This window comes from Suncus etruscus, chromosome 4 (genome assembly GCF_024139225.1).
Source record: "Suncus etruscus isolate mSunEtr1 chromosome 4, mSunEtr1.pri.cur, whole genome shotgun sequence".
NCBI lineage: Eukaryota > Metazoa > Chordata > Mammalia > Eulipotyphla > Soricidae > Suncus > Suncus etruscus.
In genome coordinates this window covers 37,912,163-37,929,708 of record NC_064851.1, presented here as the reverse complement: position 1 = coordinate 37,929,708, position 17,546 = coordinate 37,912,163, and the positions used below count along the sequence as shown (strand labels likewise).

The following is a 17,546-nucleotide window of genomic DNA, read 5'->3' as shown; positions in this document are numbered from 1 at the left end:
GAGTTATACAGTTACAAAGTTGTTCATGATCCAGTTTCAGTCATACAGTGACTGACAACTATCTTTTCACCAGTGCACATTTTCCAACACCATTGTCCCAATTTCCCTCCTGTCTTCCCATCTGTCCTCCCCTTTGCCTTAATGGCAAACCTTTTTCTTTTCTTTCTCTCTTCCTTTTTTTCTTTTAGGTACTGTGGTTTGTAGTATTGTTACTGAAGGGCTATCATGCATATCACTTTACCTCTTTTCAGTACCTAGTTTTTTCCAGAGTATTCATTTCCCACTATCATTGTCATAATGGTTTGTCTTCTGCCTTAAGTTCACTCCCCAGCTAATTGTGGCAAGCTTCCTACCATGGATTGGTCCTTCTGGCTCTTTATTGTCTTTGTGTATTATTGACATATTATCTTTTTATTTTTAGTATACCACCACAAATGAGTGTGATCGATCATTCTATGTCTATTCCACTTTCTGACTCATTTCACTCAGCATGCTACTTTCATTTCCATCTATGCATAAGCAAATTTCATTACTTCATTTTTCCTGACAGCTGTGTAGTATTCCATTGTGTAGATGTAACACATTTCCTTTATGCACTCATCTGTTTTCAGGTATTTTCTTTGGTTTTCAGATTCTGGATATTGTGAATAGTGTTATAATGAACATAGGAACACAGATGCCTTTTCTGAATTATGTTTTGGCCTTCTAGGGTATACTCCCAAGAGTGGTATTGCTGGGAGCTCAATGATATTTCTAGTTTTTTTGAGGCTTACCCATATTGTTTTTCAGAAAGGCTTTCTTACTAGCAGTGAATGAGAGTCCCTTTCTCCTTACATTTAGCCCCAATTTATTTGGTTTTGCTTTTACTTTTTTATTATCATGATGGCATAGAATTATTGAAGACATTCCTGATGTCAATTTCATTTTAATACCAAAATTCTTTCTATGTTTACCTTGAAATAGTGGTGGAAAATAGTGATCCAGTTTCATTTTTTGCTGTGGCTAAGCAGATTTCTCAATATCGTTAGTTGAATAGGCTTTTCTTCCTTTATTTTATGTTCTTGACTATAAAAGAACAATGATTCAAATGTGTATAAAATTAAATTAATTATTGGGGCCGGAGAGATAGCATGGAGGTATGGTGTTTGCCCTGCATGCAGAAAGTTGGTGGTTCATATGGTCCCCTGAGCCTGCCAGGATCAATTTCTGAGCATGGAGCCAGGAATAACCCCTGAGCGCTGCTGGGTGTGACCCAAAAACAAAACAAAACAAAATTAAATTATTTATTGCTATATTTTATTTTAAAAATTTTCCTCTTGCTTTATCACAGTGACTGTGTTGTACACATTTGTTCTATGCTTTTACTCTCCTATTTTTTAGTACTTGTTGGGGTAGCATATTTTAGTTGTTGTGTGAAGGTAAATGTACACACTATGGTGACATTGGGGATTTCAAACAGCAGAGCTACTTAGAACATGCTTGGTCATGTGGGTGGTAACAAAGTGGTAGGGACTGAACTCAAAGTACCACACCTCACATTACTAGGGTGTTCCAGGACCTCAATATTAGATTTTAGAAAATGTTTTGAAATTTTTTTAAATTCATGTGAAAACTTTCTAGGAAAAAGTCTAAATTTAAAAATGAAAACAATTGACTGGTTTTGTTTGATCTAGGAAATTAAAAGTTGAAGTTTAATTGAAATACTTTAACTTTGCAATAATAGTTAACAGTCAATTTAAGTATGTGCACAAAATGCTTAGAATGAAAAGACTAGAAAGTGTAGCATTAGCGGTCAGATGCTTGGAAACCTCACATTCAAAGTTAAGAGTCTTTGAAACTTCATACTTAGGATTTAAGCCTGGTTCTACCACCTACCAGTATGTCATATTAGACAAATTAGACAGGTCTGTGCATGAATTTCCTTATCTGGAGAATGAAGTGCTAATGATATCTTAACTCCTGGGGTTATTATGAGAACTAAATGAGGGGCTATACATACTAAATATTAAATTAATTTTTCAGACATTGTCAAGCTCAATAAATCTTGGCTGGTGCTATTATTTTTAATAATAACTAAATGATAATTTGATAACAATCTAGTTTAAACTATTTTTACCACATGTCTTGGTTTCTTGATAGTGTGCTTATGTTATTTACCTTATTTGTATTATTTTTTACAACTTTATTTTTTAAATCTTTTTTCTAACTTTTTAAAATATTTTTTAAGACTTTTTATTGCAAAAATAAATTATTTCTTTTTGGTTTTGTTTTTGGACCACCACCCAGCAGTGCTAAGGCATCCCTTCTGGCAAGGCTCAGAGAACTGTATGAGGAACTTGGGGGTTAATCTTGGGTTGATATTGTTAAGATATCATGTGCAGGGGCCCGGCGGTGGCGCTAAAGGTAAGGTGCCTGCCTTGCCTGCGCTAACCTTGGACGGACCGCGGTTCGATCCCCCGGTGTCCCATATGGTCCCCCAAGCCAGGAGCAACTTCTGAGCACATAGCCAGGAGTAACCCCTGAGCGTTACTGGGTGTGGCCCAAAAACCAAAAAAAAAAAAAAAAAAAAAAAAAGATATCATGTGCAAGGCAAGTTCCTTACCAGCTGTACTATCCAGTCCTAACAGAAATTATTTTTTTTCACAGTTAGAAAAAAATTTTTGTGTGAAAAAAACTTAAAAGCATTTTAAGGATTTTTTTTTAATAGAAACTATGATGTGAAACTATATATGAAACTGCTTTTTTTCTGTACTGATAGTATATAGAAATGTTTTGCAGTTTTGAAAATTTATTTGGATTAAAGACAGCCAATATTCAGCTCATCTTAGTTGACTAGAGTTCTTTATTCCTAATCTTGTTGATATATTCCGATAGAATTTCAGAACAAGGAAGAGCTCTGAGTTGTTGAAATGATAAACTTGTTAGTTATTTTTAAAACTGGCACTGCCATATGAAAATATTTATGCTAGAGTGAGATTTCTAAGTAAACATATTAAAATAGGAATATGTTAAACATATTTTAATAGGCTAAGCTATTAAAATAGGAAGCTTTCCTGGTTTCTGTTATCCATGTATTCTATATACTTGTATGAAGTATACTGTAGTGACAGTTATTTTTTTTATAATATTTTTATGTAAGCACCATGGTTACAAACATGCTTGTAATTGGGTTTCAGTCATTAAAAGTACACTCCCCTTCACCAGTGCAACCTTCCCACTACCAGTGCCCCTCTCCCCCTGATTTCTCTCCTCCACTCCCCGCTTGTCTTTGAAAAGGAACTTAGTCATTCCTTTAACCTTCAAAATTGAAGAAAAGGTGGAGGGGCAGTGCTATTCTGCTTAAACATGATAATGGATAGTCACCTAAATTTGTAATTTAATGATTCTATTGACCTGTGACAAAGGCAAAGTTGCTACTATCCATATGAGAAGTTGTTTAATTGATGGTTTGTATAGTAGGAATTAAATTATCTTACACTCCCTCTTTTTTTTTTTTTAAAGGTCCCAGGATTTTTGCTGCTACAAATAAAAATGAATTGGGAGTTACAGAACCATCTTCTCCAAGTCCTAGCCCCGTGAAAAAAGGCACTTCAATTAATTGGAGTTTCCCGGATAAAATCAAATCTCCACGAACTGTGAGGAAACTTTCCATGAAAATGAAAAGACTGCCAGAACTTAGCCGAAAACTGAGTGTTAAAGGAACCCTGAATTATGTAAATAGTCCAGATAATGTTCCTCCCATGTCTAAATGCAGTTGTCAAGAAATACATCATGCAGTTATTCTGCCCTCAGGGACCACTACCACAGCTGCTAAGAGGAATGTTATAAGTCGATACCATCTGGATACTAGTGTATCTTCTCAACACAACTACCAGAAGAAAACCTCTATGAGTTCTAAATATTCTTGCAAAGGTGGTTATCTCAGTGATGGAGATTCACCTGACCTTATAACTAAATCTAGCAAGCATGAATCTGAAAACAAACTTGGAAAGGGGAAAGAAATAATCTCAAATAGTTGTAGCAAGAATGAAATAGACATTGATGCTTTTAGACATTACAGTTTTTCTGATCAACCTAAATGTTCCCAGTACATATCTGGGCTCATGAGTGTGCATTTCTATGGTGCTGAGGACTTAAAACCTCCTCGGATAGATTCAAAAGATGTCTTTTGTGCTATTCAGGTAGATTCAGTAAACAAAGCAAGAACAGCTTTGCTCACATGTCGGACAACATTTCTAGATATGGATCACACTTTCAACATAGAAATAGAAAATGCACAGCATTTGAAATTAGTGGTATTCAGCTGGGAGCCCACACCAAGGAAAAATCGTGTGTGTTGTCATGGGACTATTGTTCTCCCCACCTTGTTCAGAGTGACTAAAACTCATCAGTTGGCTGTCAAACTTGAACCTAGAGGGCTTATTTATGTGAAAGTGACTCTCTTGGAACAGTGGGAAAATTCTCTTCATGGACTAGATATGAATCGAGAGTCAGTAATATTTGGTGTTGATATTCGTAAAGTTGTAGAGAAAGAAAATACAGGATTGATGGTGCCGCTCCTGATACAGAAATGTATTATGGAAATTGAAAAAAGAGGCTGTCAGGTATTATTTCAATGTCTTTTGATCTATATGAATAAGTTATATTTTCTTATAATAAGAATTGTAGAAGGAATTTATGGGCAAGTGACTATCTTATTTAGACATCTCATTCCTGATTTTTTCCCATTATTGTTTGTAGAATATAATTCATACTTCAAACTTACTAGTATTGTTTTTTATAAAATGATAGGAGGTGATTCCTTAATGATATAGAACATGCTGCCTATACTTAAAAATTATGATTGTTTTACAGTGGCATACTTAGAAAAAAGCCAGAGCCAATCAAAAACAAGGAGTAGTTTGGGGGACTTTAGTGGTAGTACAGCAGGAGGGCACTTGCCTTGCACTTGGCCCACCCAGATTTGATCCATGGCAATCATATGGTCCCCTAAGCATGCTAGGAGTAATTCCTCAGTGAAGAGCCAGAAGTAACCTCTAAGGGTGTCAGGGTGTGGCCCCTCAACCAAAAAAAGACAAAGAGTAGTTTAAAGAAAATTCCTGACATTCTTTTCTTTCTTTTCTTTTTTTTTTTTTTATCTTTTTCTATTTTAAATTCCTGACATTCTTATGGTAGAAAGTCCCAAAGTGAATCTTAGAGAATTGTTTCACTCATAAAATGAGCTCCTTGACTTTAGTCCCCATCTCCCTCCTCAGTCCCCTTCTTTGGAAAACATACTTGTTGTGTCTGTGTCTTTAGCTTTGAGATCTAATTGCAAAGAGGATGAAGAGAGATCCTACTAATGACTTTTTATTACTTTTAATTAACATAAAACCCCATAAAACATAAAAATCTGATTTTATTAATATCTAGGTAAATATTAATGCTCTAGTTGCCTCATTTATTCTTCATAACAATAATAAAACAAACAATTGAGAAAATATGAAGATATTATTGAGGCATGGAAATTTGTTATATTAATTTTTGTAAAATAAATTAAACCTAAAATTAGAATCTGAACATTTTATGCTATTTATGTATTTAGTGCTATAAGAATTTATTCTAGGGCCCAGAGAGATAGCACAGCAGCGTTTGCCTTGCAAGCAGCCGATCCAGGACCAAAGGTGGTTGGTTCAAATCCCGGTGTCCCATATGGTCCCCCGTGCCTGCCAGGAGCTATTTCTGAGCAGACAGCCAGGAGTAACTCCTAAGCAACGCCGGGTGTGGCCCAAAAACCCCCCAAAAAAAAAAACCCAAAAAAACAAAAAAAAAAGAATTTATTCTAATTGTATGCATTGAGGACATCTTCAAATCTGAAGATTTTTTTTTTTTTATTATGTAGAAAGGAGTTTTAAATAACTGGTCTAGAATTAACATGGAAGTTAGAGAAAGCCAAAACTAGTGGAGTCTCATATTACGATGCAAGATATTTGGACCTTGGTTTACTTTCCATTATTAGTTATATGATATTGAACAACTCACTTAATTTCTGTATGTCTCTATTATTATTTTTTGTATGTGGGGAGAGGTTTATATCATAGTTGGTGTTGCTTAGAAGTTTTTCTGATCTCTGTGCTCAGGGGTCTCTCATAGTAGTGCCAAGGATTGAACTAAGGATAGCTGTATGCAAGGCAAGCACCTTAATCCCTGTATTATCTCTCTGGTCCTAGAACTGTACCTTTATTTTGTTTTGTTTTTAGACCATAACCAGGTGCTCAGGACTTACTCCTGGCTCTGTATTCAGAGGTCATTCTTGGCAGGACTTGTAGTGTGAGCATATAGGGATCCAGGGATGGAAACCTAATTAGCTTAATGAAAGGCAAGCATCTTTCCTACTATACTATTGCTTTAACCTAAAAGTTGGAAATTTAAATTTGTTTCTAGTATATACTTTGGCTTTTCAATGTACTAAGTCTCCAGCCCTGTAGGTTTATTTTTACCTGTAGTATGTTATTTAAATTTACATTAAAAAAAAAACAACTATAATCAATTTGATAAGTTTAAAAATCTTAGACTTGGTTTTTTTCTGAAGATCTTTTATTTTTTGAAAGTTTCACTTTCACAAATAATATAATGGAACCTTATTTTATTTATTTATTTTTTTCTTTTTGGTTTTTGGGCCACACCCGGCGATGCTGAAGGTTTACTCCTGGCCATCTGCTCAGAAATAGCTCCTGGCAGGCACGGGGGACCATATGGGACACCGGGATTCGAACCAACCACCTTTGGTCCTGGATCGGCTGCTTGCAAGGCAAATGCCGCTGTGCTATCTCTCCGGGCCCTGGAACCCTATTTTAACTATAGACTTATTTTATAGGCAAAGAAACTGAGTGTCAAGTATATTAAATAATTTGCTAGGATTAACCAAGCAAGGAGTGCTAGAACAAGATTTTACAACTCTCAACTCTTCTTTGACTATTGCTATATAGCTTAAATATAGAGTAAAATATACAATAGGACATGATGGGGCTTAGAGATACTGGTTGAGCATATAAAACTAAAGGAAAGGAATTGTGTAAATTAATTTAGCCAACATTATTGCAATGACTATTGTTTGAATTTAATTGGGACATATAATGTTTTTGTTAAACTAATCTTTATAGTGTATGGAAAGATTTCAGAAGTTGTTTGAAGTTATTTTTAATTAATTGTTATCAAAGCATATATGGTTGTCATATTTATGTGATTTATATGTACTGTATTTTCTTTGTCAAAGTATCATAATGTGCTCATTATTTTGTTTTCTAGGTAGTAGGTCTGTATAGATTATGTGGTTCAGCAGCAGTTAAGAAAGAACTCCGAGAAGCTTTTGAGAGGGATAGCAAAGCTGTTGTTCTTTGTGAAAACCAATACCCAGATATAAATGTAATCACAGGTAATAATAGATTTTCTTTTTTGTACTATTTTTTAAAAAGGAAAGAGTATTTAAATACTATTTTGCACCCTAAATTTAATTTGGTTTTATTCAGAAATATTGATTTACCTTTTTTTTGGGCAAACACTACTGGATTATTTTCTGTGGAGTGATAATAAGATATGTTCTCCCAAAACCTACACAGTTTTTGGGAAATTAAAATATGGATTAAATAAGTTGTAGAAGCCCAGGGAGGAGAGAGAGTACAGAAGATATTGTTTTGTAAATGGCTATGTTGGCTTGCCAAACTGCTTGATTCCTGGCTTTAGACATGATCCTTTTAGCACTGCTATAATAGTGACCCCTGAGTACAGAGTGAGGATAGCACAGAATACATAGTACAGAATAGCCCTGAACAGTGCTAGGTATGACCCCTATTTAAAAAAAAAAAAGAAAATGGAACATAGACCTAAGTAAATAAGTTAGTAGTAGTGGCTAACAGAAAGATAAGAGTACATTTTCTTCGTATAGTGATAAATAAAACATTATCGGAGTTCAGTTTCACTGGCTTAGGTAATGTTAGCAGCATTGGCTATTTGGTTAAAAAAATTTAAATTTCTTCACTTGTCAGAAGGAGTTCGGTATATTTTTGAGAGTATAATTTATAGTCTTTAGGCATATTTATCTAGCAAGATTGCAATTGGAGGCTGGTGCTGAAGGAAGATCAGGTAGGAAACTTTGACTAGAGTCAGCTGAAATATAATGAAACCTTTTCAGGGATCTCACTGGGTTCCTCTGGTGGTATGGCATTATACCTTGGTGATGTGGCATCATAGAGCTTGCTTGAGTAAATCTACATTCTTGGGCCTAGCTTTTGCATACTCAGTCAGTTGACCAAGTACTTAGCCAGTTGCCCAACTATTGCTGGAAGGGTCCCTGGTAACCCCTGCTTTCAAAGGCTTTCCCTCTAGACCTCCCATCCCTGAAGGAAAAAAATTGAAAGGAGATCTACTTTTGATAATGAAATGTAAATAAAGATAATAAATTCTTTTAAACTTAAATTGTATTTGAAGTTTTAGTAGGCAGATCTAAGTATGTATGAAGCAAAGATGAAAGAAACAGGGTGAAATAAAATTGAGCTATAAATTTTTTTTACGTGAGTGTTAAATAAAACAAATGGATAATATGGAAATACATTTTCTATTATTGATGGGAGTGAAAATGGCAATTTGAGGATCATTATTATGTTGTTTTAGTTAATGTTTTGCAGTTGTCTGAAAAGAAAGAACTTTGGTTATATACGGAATCTGGCAAAGAGGAAAAAAATAGCTAAAATGAGAGAAAAGGAGTCAGAAAATTTGAAAATAAGTAAAAATAGTGCTTAGAAAAGTTGTGATGTAGTATCATTTTGTATAGAGCTCATATAAAATGAGAACAAAAAAGAGGCTTTGAGTTTAGCAACAAGTTTTTAAAATTCTATGTGTTGGGGCCGGAGCAGTGGTGCTAGCCTAAGTCAGACAGTGGTTTGATGCCCCCCCCCCCCCCCCGTGTCCCATATGGTCCCCAAGCCAGGAGCGATTTCTGAGTGCATAGCCAGGAGTAATCCCTGAGTGTCACCGGGTGTGGTGAAAAACCACAAAAAAATTCCATGTGTTATTTTTGTTGTTTTAATTTTATTATTAAAGTTGTCAAGCTTATATAAAAATAGAGTATTTGGACAATCCTAGTGCCTCATTTTTAACTCTTTTAATCTATTACCAATTTCCCAATCAGCACATGAAATTACTAACTCTTATCTCACATATACCATTCTCATTTGATTCTCCTGAAACTTTGATTATTTTGAAACAAATAATCAGGTGTTCTGTCATTTCAGCTACAGGTGCTCTAGTATGTGTCTCTATATTTTTCATAGATTTTTTTTCTGTATGTTTGGGCAGTTTTTCCTATGCTATCAGGTACAATTTTTAGCTTGCTGTAATAGTGTTTTATTAAAATAGACAAAACAAACTGTTTTATTAATCCATTTAAGAGTTGCTTTAAAATAGAAATTCTCAGGAAATTACATTTTATACTAAATAGCCAGTATGGACATTACCTCAAAATATTTACACTATATGGCAGGATTCTCCCAGGCATCAGAGGCAAGAAAACTAGAAAAACTTTTCCAGTGTATGCATTCTGTTAGAAGAAGCATTAGTAATCAACCTGTGAATAAGAAGACATAGTCATCTATTGGTGACAAGTTGGGCACTGAGAATGAGGCTGATTGAAACTAGTGGCCAGCTTGTGGTTAACTTGATGACTTCCTGAGTGACATGGTCAGAAAAGGTACTTGCCTTACATGAGGCCAACTCCAATGTGATCCCCAGTACTGCATATCCCCTGAGCATCTCCAGCAGTGATCCCCCAGCACAGAGTAGGAATAAATCTTAAGCACAGCTAGCTGGGGGCAAAAATAAATCCTCAAAAGAAGTCTCTTTGGAGTGCCCTTTGACTTATTGATAAAGGAGTGTCCTCCCCTTTTGGAAGACCACAAAGAGATGAGTTTGTAATTGAAAATAACATAAAGTAAAAACAAAACAGCTCTGAGATATAAATGATTTTAATTATTATAATCTTTGGTTTGTTTGTTTGCTTTCTGTATAATGATACATATATCCCACTGAGGGATGAATATAATTTTCCTCTATAGTTGGCCCTTATGCCTAAAGCAAGCCTAGAGGTATATATAGTTTCATGGTATCTTTTACAGTGCTGTTTAAGAGGTGCAGCCAGAATCAGTTCCTTATTTATCTGTAATTGCTTGTTTGCTCTTCAGGTACATGGTAAAGTAGTTAGTGTTGTATTAAATACAAATTTTTATTAAATACAAAGTTTATTCCAAATTTCCTTTTAGTAATTCAGCTGGCATTGAATATTATTTCTACAAATTTAACTATCTTAAAGTTTTAAAACCCCAAAAGTTTGAAAGTGTCAAGAAGGCAATATGACTTAAAATATTCCTGGGGCTGGAGCAGTGGCGCAGTGGTAGGGCGTTTGCTTTGCATGAAGCTGACCTAGGGCAGACCTCGGTTTGATCCCCTGGTGTCCCATATGGTCTCCCAAGCCAGGAGTGATTTCTGAGTTCAGAGCCAGGAGTAACCTCTGAGCATCACTGGGTGTGGGCCCCCCTAAAAAAAAATATCCCTGTATGTCATTTTGTTCTTGGAATGAGGGAATGCAGTTAATTTAAAAATCAATGAACAGGTGCCTGAGATAGCACAGCTAGTAGGGCATTTGATCCCCAGTATTCCAGAAGGTCCCCGGAGCCTGTCAGGAGTAACCCCAGAGCACCACCAGGTGTGCCCTCCAGAGAAGTAGTTTGCATAGCATTATGTCCAACATAGTATTAATATTTCTTGGTGCCATTTTATAAAATAAATATTTTTAGTCTTAAACACAGAGTATAGAAATATAATTAAAAATTTGCTTCTTTGAACATAATGTTCATTAAATAAGCTTTAGTACTTGATATTTGTTAATAATTTTCTTCCTTTATTTGCTCTCAGGTTATGCAAAGTAATCTTGAACTTGGCTTAGTTGAAAATTCTACTTATGCTAATGGTTGTTTAGAAAGCATAATGATATTTTAAGTATATGGTTTTCTAAGTTATAAAGTTATCTTTTCTGGAAATCTTATAGATTTTAATTTAATATAATTATAGTATAGGGCAAGTCTCAGACTACCAGGACATAAGACTTTTTGGAATAACATGTCTTGACTTGTTGAGCAACAAATACAGAAAAAAAAATAATGTGCCCTGAAGGGTTAGTAGTGCCTTCCTTTGACTGCTATAGAAATTGCATTTCCATTTTCTAATTGTCCTCATTACACTAATGTAGCTCTTTATAATAGCTAGTTTGACTTTACAACTAGTGATATAAGTAAAGGTCACATGATATAAGTTCAACAATGGGAGTGAACAATAATATCTATGAGCTGCAAAATGCGTTATCATTCTTTTTACTGTATAAGTTATATAATTAAAATGATTCTATGTATGTTAAAAAAAAGTTTGATCAATATTGTTTGTTTCCCTAGTATTATTTTGCTGTTGAGCAGAATATTATGCCCTTTCACTGTTTAATAGAATATTCATACTCTTGAAAAAAAGTATATTGAAGCTTCTGGCACAGACATCATCTGCTTTTTCTAGTTAATCTTATATGCAGACCACTTGGGCCATTCTATATATTCACTGAAGACTTTGCTATCTTACCTATGGTTATATTTCTATGTCAAAGTCTTGACATTATTCTAAGTAATGTTATTTTTTCTCAGTTATTGGTTATTTATTTTTTTAAATACCTTTATTTGAGCACCTGATTACAATCATGTTTGTAGTTGAGTTACAGTCATAAAAAGAACACCCCCCTTTACCAGTGTAACATTCCCACCACCAGTGTCCCACATCTCACTCCTCCCCACAAGCATTCTACTTCTCTCATTCATTAACATTGTCATGTTAGTTATTCGTGTAGTTTTTCTCTGGAAAATGGAACTGGGCTCTGCTTTCTTTTTTTTTTTTTTTTTTTTTTTTGTGGTTTTTGGGTCACACCCGGCAGTGCTCAGGGGTTATTCCTGGCTCAGAAATTGCTCCTGGCAGGCACGGGAGGACCATATATGGGACGCCGGGATTCGAACCGATGACCTCCTGCATGAGAGGCAAACGCCTTACCTCCATGCTATCTCTCCGGCCCTGGGCTCTGCTTTCATTCCTCTTTCCATCCCTTCTTTCTCTTAACTCCTTCTCTTTTCACTTTCCTTCTTCAGAGTATGGCTATTGCATATAGCTTCTTTCCTTAAATATCATTTCACCTATTTTACCTTTAGTACTTTGCCTCCTTACTTGGCTAAGACAATAGAAGTCATTAGATGACAGTTTATTGTGACCCATGCTGCTAACCTGTACTCCATATCACCGCTCTTGAACAGAATAGAAATGACTTCCCTCACAGTTTATTTCCTACCTGTTTTCCTTTTCTTCCTTCCTCTTTAGGGATTTTTCTCAATTGATAATCTCTCTCTCCTCAATCTTTCAATCTTTCTCCTTCTTCTTTTACTTCTCCTTGTGTTTCTTATTCTTTCTTTCTTTTTCCCTTTCCTCCTTTCTTTTGTTACAATGACAAGGTCACAAACAGGCTTTCTTATGATGCTCAGCACAAGTGCAGGAGTTCTACACTCTAGTATCTAGTTGATCCTTGCATACTTGTGGCTACAGTGTTCATATCTTACACACTTTACAGCTGTGCCAGGGGCTTCAAATAGTAATGCTTCTGGGTTTTCCTATGCCCAGTACTGGGATTATGGGGCTGGAAACAAAAAGCAAACTCCAGCCTCCAAGCTTCATGCTTGCAAGGCCAGTTCATTTGGCCTCTGAACCATCTCCTGGTTCCTTCTTTCATTATTTTTTAAGTGTTCTTTCACTTCCTAATGAATTGCGTCTGATTTCATGTCCTTTACCAACACCCCCCCCCAAAAAAAAAAAAACAAAACAAAACAAAAAAAAAAAACAATGCATTCCTGCATAGCTAACTTTCTTTTCTAGTAGACATTTTTCTGTCCTTTTTAAAAAAGTTTTTATCTTCAGATCATTGTTTCTTATACCTAGTTACTAAACCCTGTTGCCTTAGAGTCACAACAGAAATTTGTTCAGCTTACAGGGATACAAGCTCTGACCCTGAAGCTTATGATTTAGTGAAGCTGGCACAGGTTCTGGAATTTATTTCTGAAGAGTTCCTTAGGTTAAGCAGTGTGCAGCCAAGTTTGAGAAACTGTTTTCGTAAGAAGCTACCTAATTTAACTATCATTGGGTATTATTTTATAAAGTAGGTTCCTGAAACATTCTTTGGCAGCACATATCTGCCCACTCCCCCCACTGTCATCCCTGTCCCTTAAGTCTATGACTCACTCATCTAATCATTACTCCATCTAATCATTACTCTCAGTCGCAGTCAAAAGTACTACTTGATAACCTTTTCAGGCTTGCCTTTTTCAGCAGGCCTTCACACATCACTCTTCATGCCTCCTTTATTATCTCAGTCCTGCCTAAGTTTCCACCAGTCATCATCCATTTAATGATGACAGGTCTGTGTCCTCAGTATCTTTCCCAGTCTCAGGTTTTTATATCTAGCAGCATTAAATCCATAGATGGCCTGAAATTCAATATGTTCTTCCTAAAAACATGATTTTTTTCTTCCCTGCTCTAGCCTCTCCACTATTTTTTAAGTTATGCACCACTATTCACATAGTAACTTAAGCCTCAAACCTATGAAAGATAGGAAGACTATTTTGTAACCATATATTTGTGACTATTTTGAACTATTGGTAGTTTTTCATATCAATTTAAAAAATGTCTAGAAGTTGAAGCCTACTAAGCAGTTGAAAATAATACATCAGCGAGTTTTGGAGATGCCTCCCAAAGGAAAAAGCTGTTCTGGGAAAGCAGGGAAAGAGAGAGGAGCCTCTGGGAGTGACAGTGCTGACAAGAAAGCGCAGGATCCCAAAGGTGGTGGCAATGTAGTAAAGGTCAGGCACATTCTGTGCGAAAAACATGGAAGAATCATGGAAGCCATGGAAAAGTTAAAGTCTGGAATGCGATTCAATAAAGTGGCCACACTGTATAGTGAAGATAAAGCCAGGCAAGGGGGTGACTTGGGTTAGATGACCACAGGCTCTATGGTAGGACCATTTCAAAAAGCAGCATTTGCCTTGTCTGTGATTGGTCTAGATAAACTTGTGTTTACAGACCCTCCAGTTAAGACTAAATTTAGTTATCATATTATTATAGTAGGAGGGAGAAAATAAAAGTGTATGAAAAGTTAAAAATAAAGTCTAGAAGTTAATGTTTCATATAATTAGAATAATTTGCAATACCCCACCGGGGCATCTTATCTGGTCCTGGCCCACATGCTGGCCACACACATGGCACTCAGCAGCAAGGGGATGCACCCTGAACCCAGCAGCAGAGACCCATGGAGCTGGATGTGAAAAGAAGAAACCTGATCTAGTTCCTAATAAAGGGTCCCTGTGCTTCCTGCTTAATTAGACTTCATTATTCTACTCTGTAGAGTTTATAGTTTGTCCCAGTGAAAGGGCCCCCTAGCTGTGCTGTGGCCCTGTCTAGATGCCAGCAGCCTCTGCCAGCCTTAGTCCCACCAACCATTCCCCCACCTTCTCAGGGCTTCTCCCAGAAGCTGGGGCCTTTCAAGGGGCTTTTCAAAGGACCTTGTTCCCTTCAAGCATGGTTGAGCCAGTCACCAACATTTTCTTCATGAAAAATCTCAGCACCGGCTTGGAGGGATCGATTAGGGGTGTAGGGATACATTCTCCCTTGCCTGGGAACCCTGAAAAGCTAGTCCTTTCCCCTCCAGAATTTCTTGGCTGTGTGTAGAGTTCAGACGCTAGCAGCAACATTTCTAAGAGGAGGCAGCATCAGCTCCACAGTGTCCTTGTATACTATGGTTGGTTTCCCTCCATGTTGGGCACTGTAAAACCTGTTTTCCAGAGCTCTTCATGTTTCTGTGGCTACGTGGCTGCTGCTTATATAAAATAAAAGTGTGACCTGAAAAAAATTACAAATAATATTAGTATGTCTTTTTGCTTGCTTTCAGTGGTACTGAGAATTAAACTCAGGGCCTCACATATTTAAGGCAAAGGCTACTACTACTGAGTCACATTCCAGACCTCTGATCTGCCTTATTTTCTTTGATTTTGGGCTACCCAAACACAGTGGTACTCCTGACTCTGCTCTCAGAAATTATTCTTTACAGTGCTCAGGGGACCATATGGGATTCCAAGGATCTAAAGAAATCTATGTTGGAAAATGGTGGTATGGTAATGCTCAGTGGCCAGTGCTGAGTATAAGGGCCCTTGGCCATTTGAGGTGTAGCAGCAGTAGCCATCGGGAAGCCGAGGGGCCTGTCCCAAGATGCAGAACATCCAGATCTTCAGCGGCAGCTCCCACCAGGACTTATTGCAGAAAATCACCGACTGCCTCGGCATGGAGCTAGGCAAGGTGGTGACTAAGAAATTCAGTAACCAGGAGACCTGTGTGGAAATTGGTGAAAGTGTGAGGGGCGAGGATGTCTACATTGTGCAGAGTGGGTGTGGTGAAATCAATGACAAACTAATGGAGCTGTTGATTATGATTAATGTCTGCAAGATCGCTTCAGCTAGCCGAGTCACGGCAGTCATCCCCTGCTTTTCTTTTGCGCGGCAGGATAAGAACAAGAGCCAAGCTCCCATCTCAGCCAAACTTGTTGCAAATATGCTCTCTGTAGTTGGTGCAGATCATATTATTACCATGGACCTACATGCTTCCCAAATTCAAAGCTTTTTTGATATTCCATTGGACAATCTGTATAGAGAACCAGCCATCATCCTCAAGTGGATATGAGAAAACATCTCTGAGTGGAGAAATTGTACCATTATTTCACCTGAGGCTGGTGGAGCTGAAAGAGTGACCTCCATTGCTGATCGGTTAAATGTGGATTTTGCCTTGATTCACAAAGAACAGAAGAAGGCAAATGAAGTAGACCATATGGTGCTGATAGGCGTTATGAAGGACTTGCCATCCTAGTGGATGGCATGGCTGACACTTGTGGCACAATCTGTCATGCAGCTGACAAACTTCTCTGAGCTGTAGCTATTAGAATTTATGCTATCTTAACTCGTGGAACATTTTCGGATCCGGCCATCACTTGCATCAACAATGCATGCTTCGAAGCTGCATTCATCACCAATACCATACCTCAGGAGGATATGATGAAATATTGCTCCAAAATACAAATGATTGATATCCCCATGATCCTGGCTGAGGCAATCAAGAGAACTCACAATGGGGAATCAGTTTCTTACCTGTTTAGCCATGTACCTTTATTATAGAAAAACTGCTGAGGCTTTTTACAAATCAAGTGGCCCTCTCCCGATCTCCCTTCTCCCCACCTCCACCCCCATGGTACTTGAGGAAAGATTGAGCAGAAAAATTAGCTGGCTTCAGTTTAGTTTACCCACTTTTGTGTCTCTCCTAAAGACAGATCGAGATGACTTTCTTGATTTCCCCATTGGATTGTGTTTGCTAAGTCTTGTAGTTTTCACTCCAGCTCAGCTGTTGCAAGATTTAGCAGCTGGAGGGTGTTGTGGAGGGCTTTGTGGGTATGGGAAATCTCATAAATCTTGAATGATCTTTTATGAATATTTGCATTAAAATATTTTGGATTCATGGGGCTGGGCGGTGGCGCTGGAGGTAAGGTGCCTGCCTTACCTGCGCTAGCCTAGGAGACGGACCGCGGTTCGATCCCCCGGCGTCCCATATGGTCCCCCAAGCCAGGAGCGACTTCTGAGCGCATAGCCAGGAGTAACCCCTGAGCGTTACCGGGTGTGGCCCAAAAACCAAAAAAAAAAAAAAAATATTTTGGATTCAGATCTTCTAAGAAATAAAGAACCAACCCCAGCATTGCTCCAAAATGCCCCTCACTGCCCCTCTCTGTACTTCAGTCCTAAGTCTCTTAGGATATTAAAATTATGTCAAATAATTGCCTAAACCCTGGTTGCCAAATCCTTGTACTGGCTCAAAACCCAGCTGAGCAGTGCACAGCACAGCAAAGGCTTGGGAGAAAAAAGCCTAATTGATCACCCTTAGGTGACTCAGTGACAAGGATTCTCCTTTATATTTGTCCTTTCAGTTTGGCCTCACTGAACTATGTTTTCCTGGCCAGATTTCTTGAGAGACCCCAAGAACCCCATGAACCCCAGGAAGTTCTCTGAGTAATCTGGCACACTTCCATGAGATCGATGTAGTGTACCTTTCCCTAGCTTGCTGTCCCTGGAGTGGTGGGTTTTAGGTGATGGCATAGTGCCTTTTAGTTGAAGTATTTAATTTTTTCTTCTTTGCACCTATTTGGCCTCTGTTAAAAATAAAATATTTGAGTCTCTTTAGAAAAAAAAACAATGAAAACAAGTGATCTGTTTAAAAAAAAGAAAAGAAAAGAAAAGAAATCTAGGTTGGCCACATGCAAGTTAAGTGTCTACCCACTATACTAGCACTCCAGTCTCTATGACCTGCATTCTTAACTATGTTTTACATACATTTAACTTTTATAGGAGAAT

At 37.3% G+C, this 17,546-nt stretch overlaps 2 protein-coding genes and 2 pseudogenes across 2 annotated transcripts in view; 3 read left to right on the top strand and 1 right to left on the bottom strand.

Annotated features, from left to right (window-relative positions):
• Positions 1-17,546, bottom strand: part of RPF1 (ribosome production factor 1 homolog) — a 1,036,037-nt gene that overhangs the window by 363,088 nt on the left and 655,403 nt on the right. The gene's annotated exons all lie outside the window — the stretch shown is intronic.
• Positions 1-17,546, top strand: part of SYDE2 (synapse defective Rho GTPase homolog 2) — a 47,873-nt gene that overhangs the window by 17,550 nt on the left and 12,777 nt on the right. Inside the window, exons 3-4 of the mRNA XM_049771287.1 lie at positions 3,502-4,604; positions 7,288-7,414. Coding sequence (XP_049627244.1) covers positions 3,502-4,604; positions 7,288-7,414 — 1,230 coding nt within the window. The remainder of the gene's footprint in view (positions 1-3,501; positions 4,605-7,287; positions 7,415-17,546) is intronic.
• Positions 13,848-14,243, top strand: LOC126005954 (peptidyl-prolyl cis-trans isomerase NIMA-interacting 4-like; annotated as a pseudogene).
• On the top strand, positions 15,367-16,460 carry LOC126005941 (ribose-phosphate pyrophosphokinase 1-like; annotated as a pseudogene).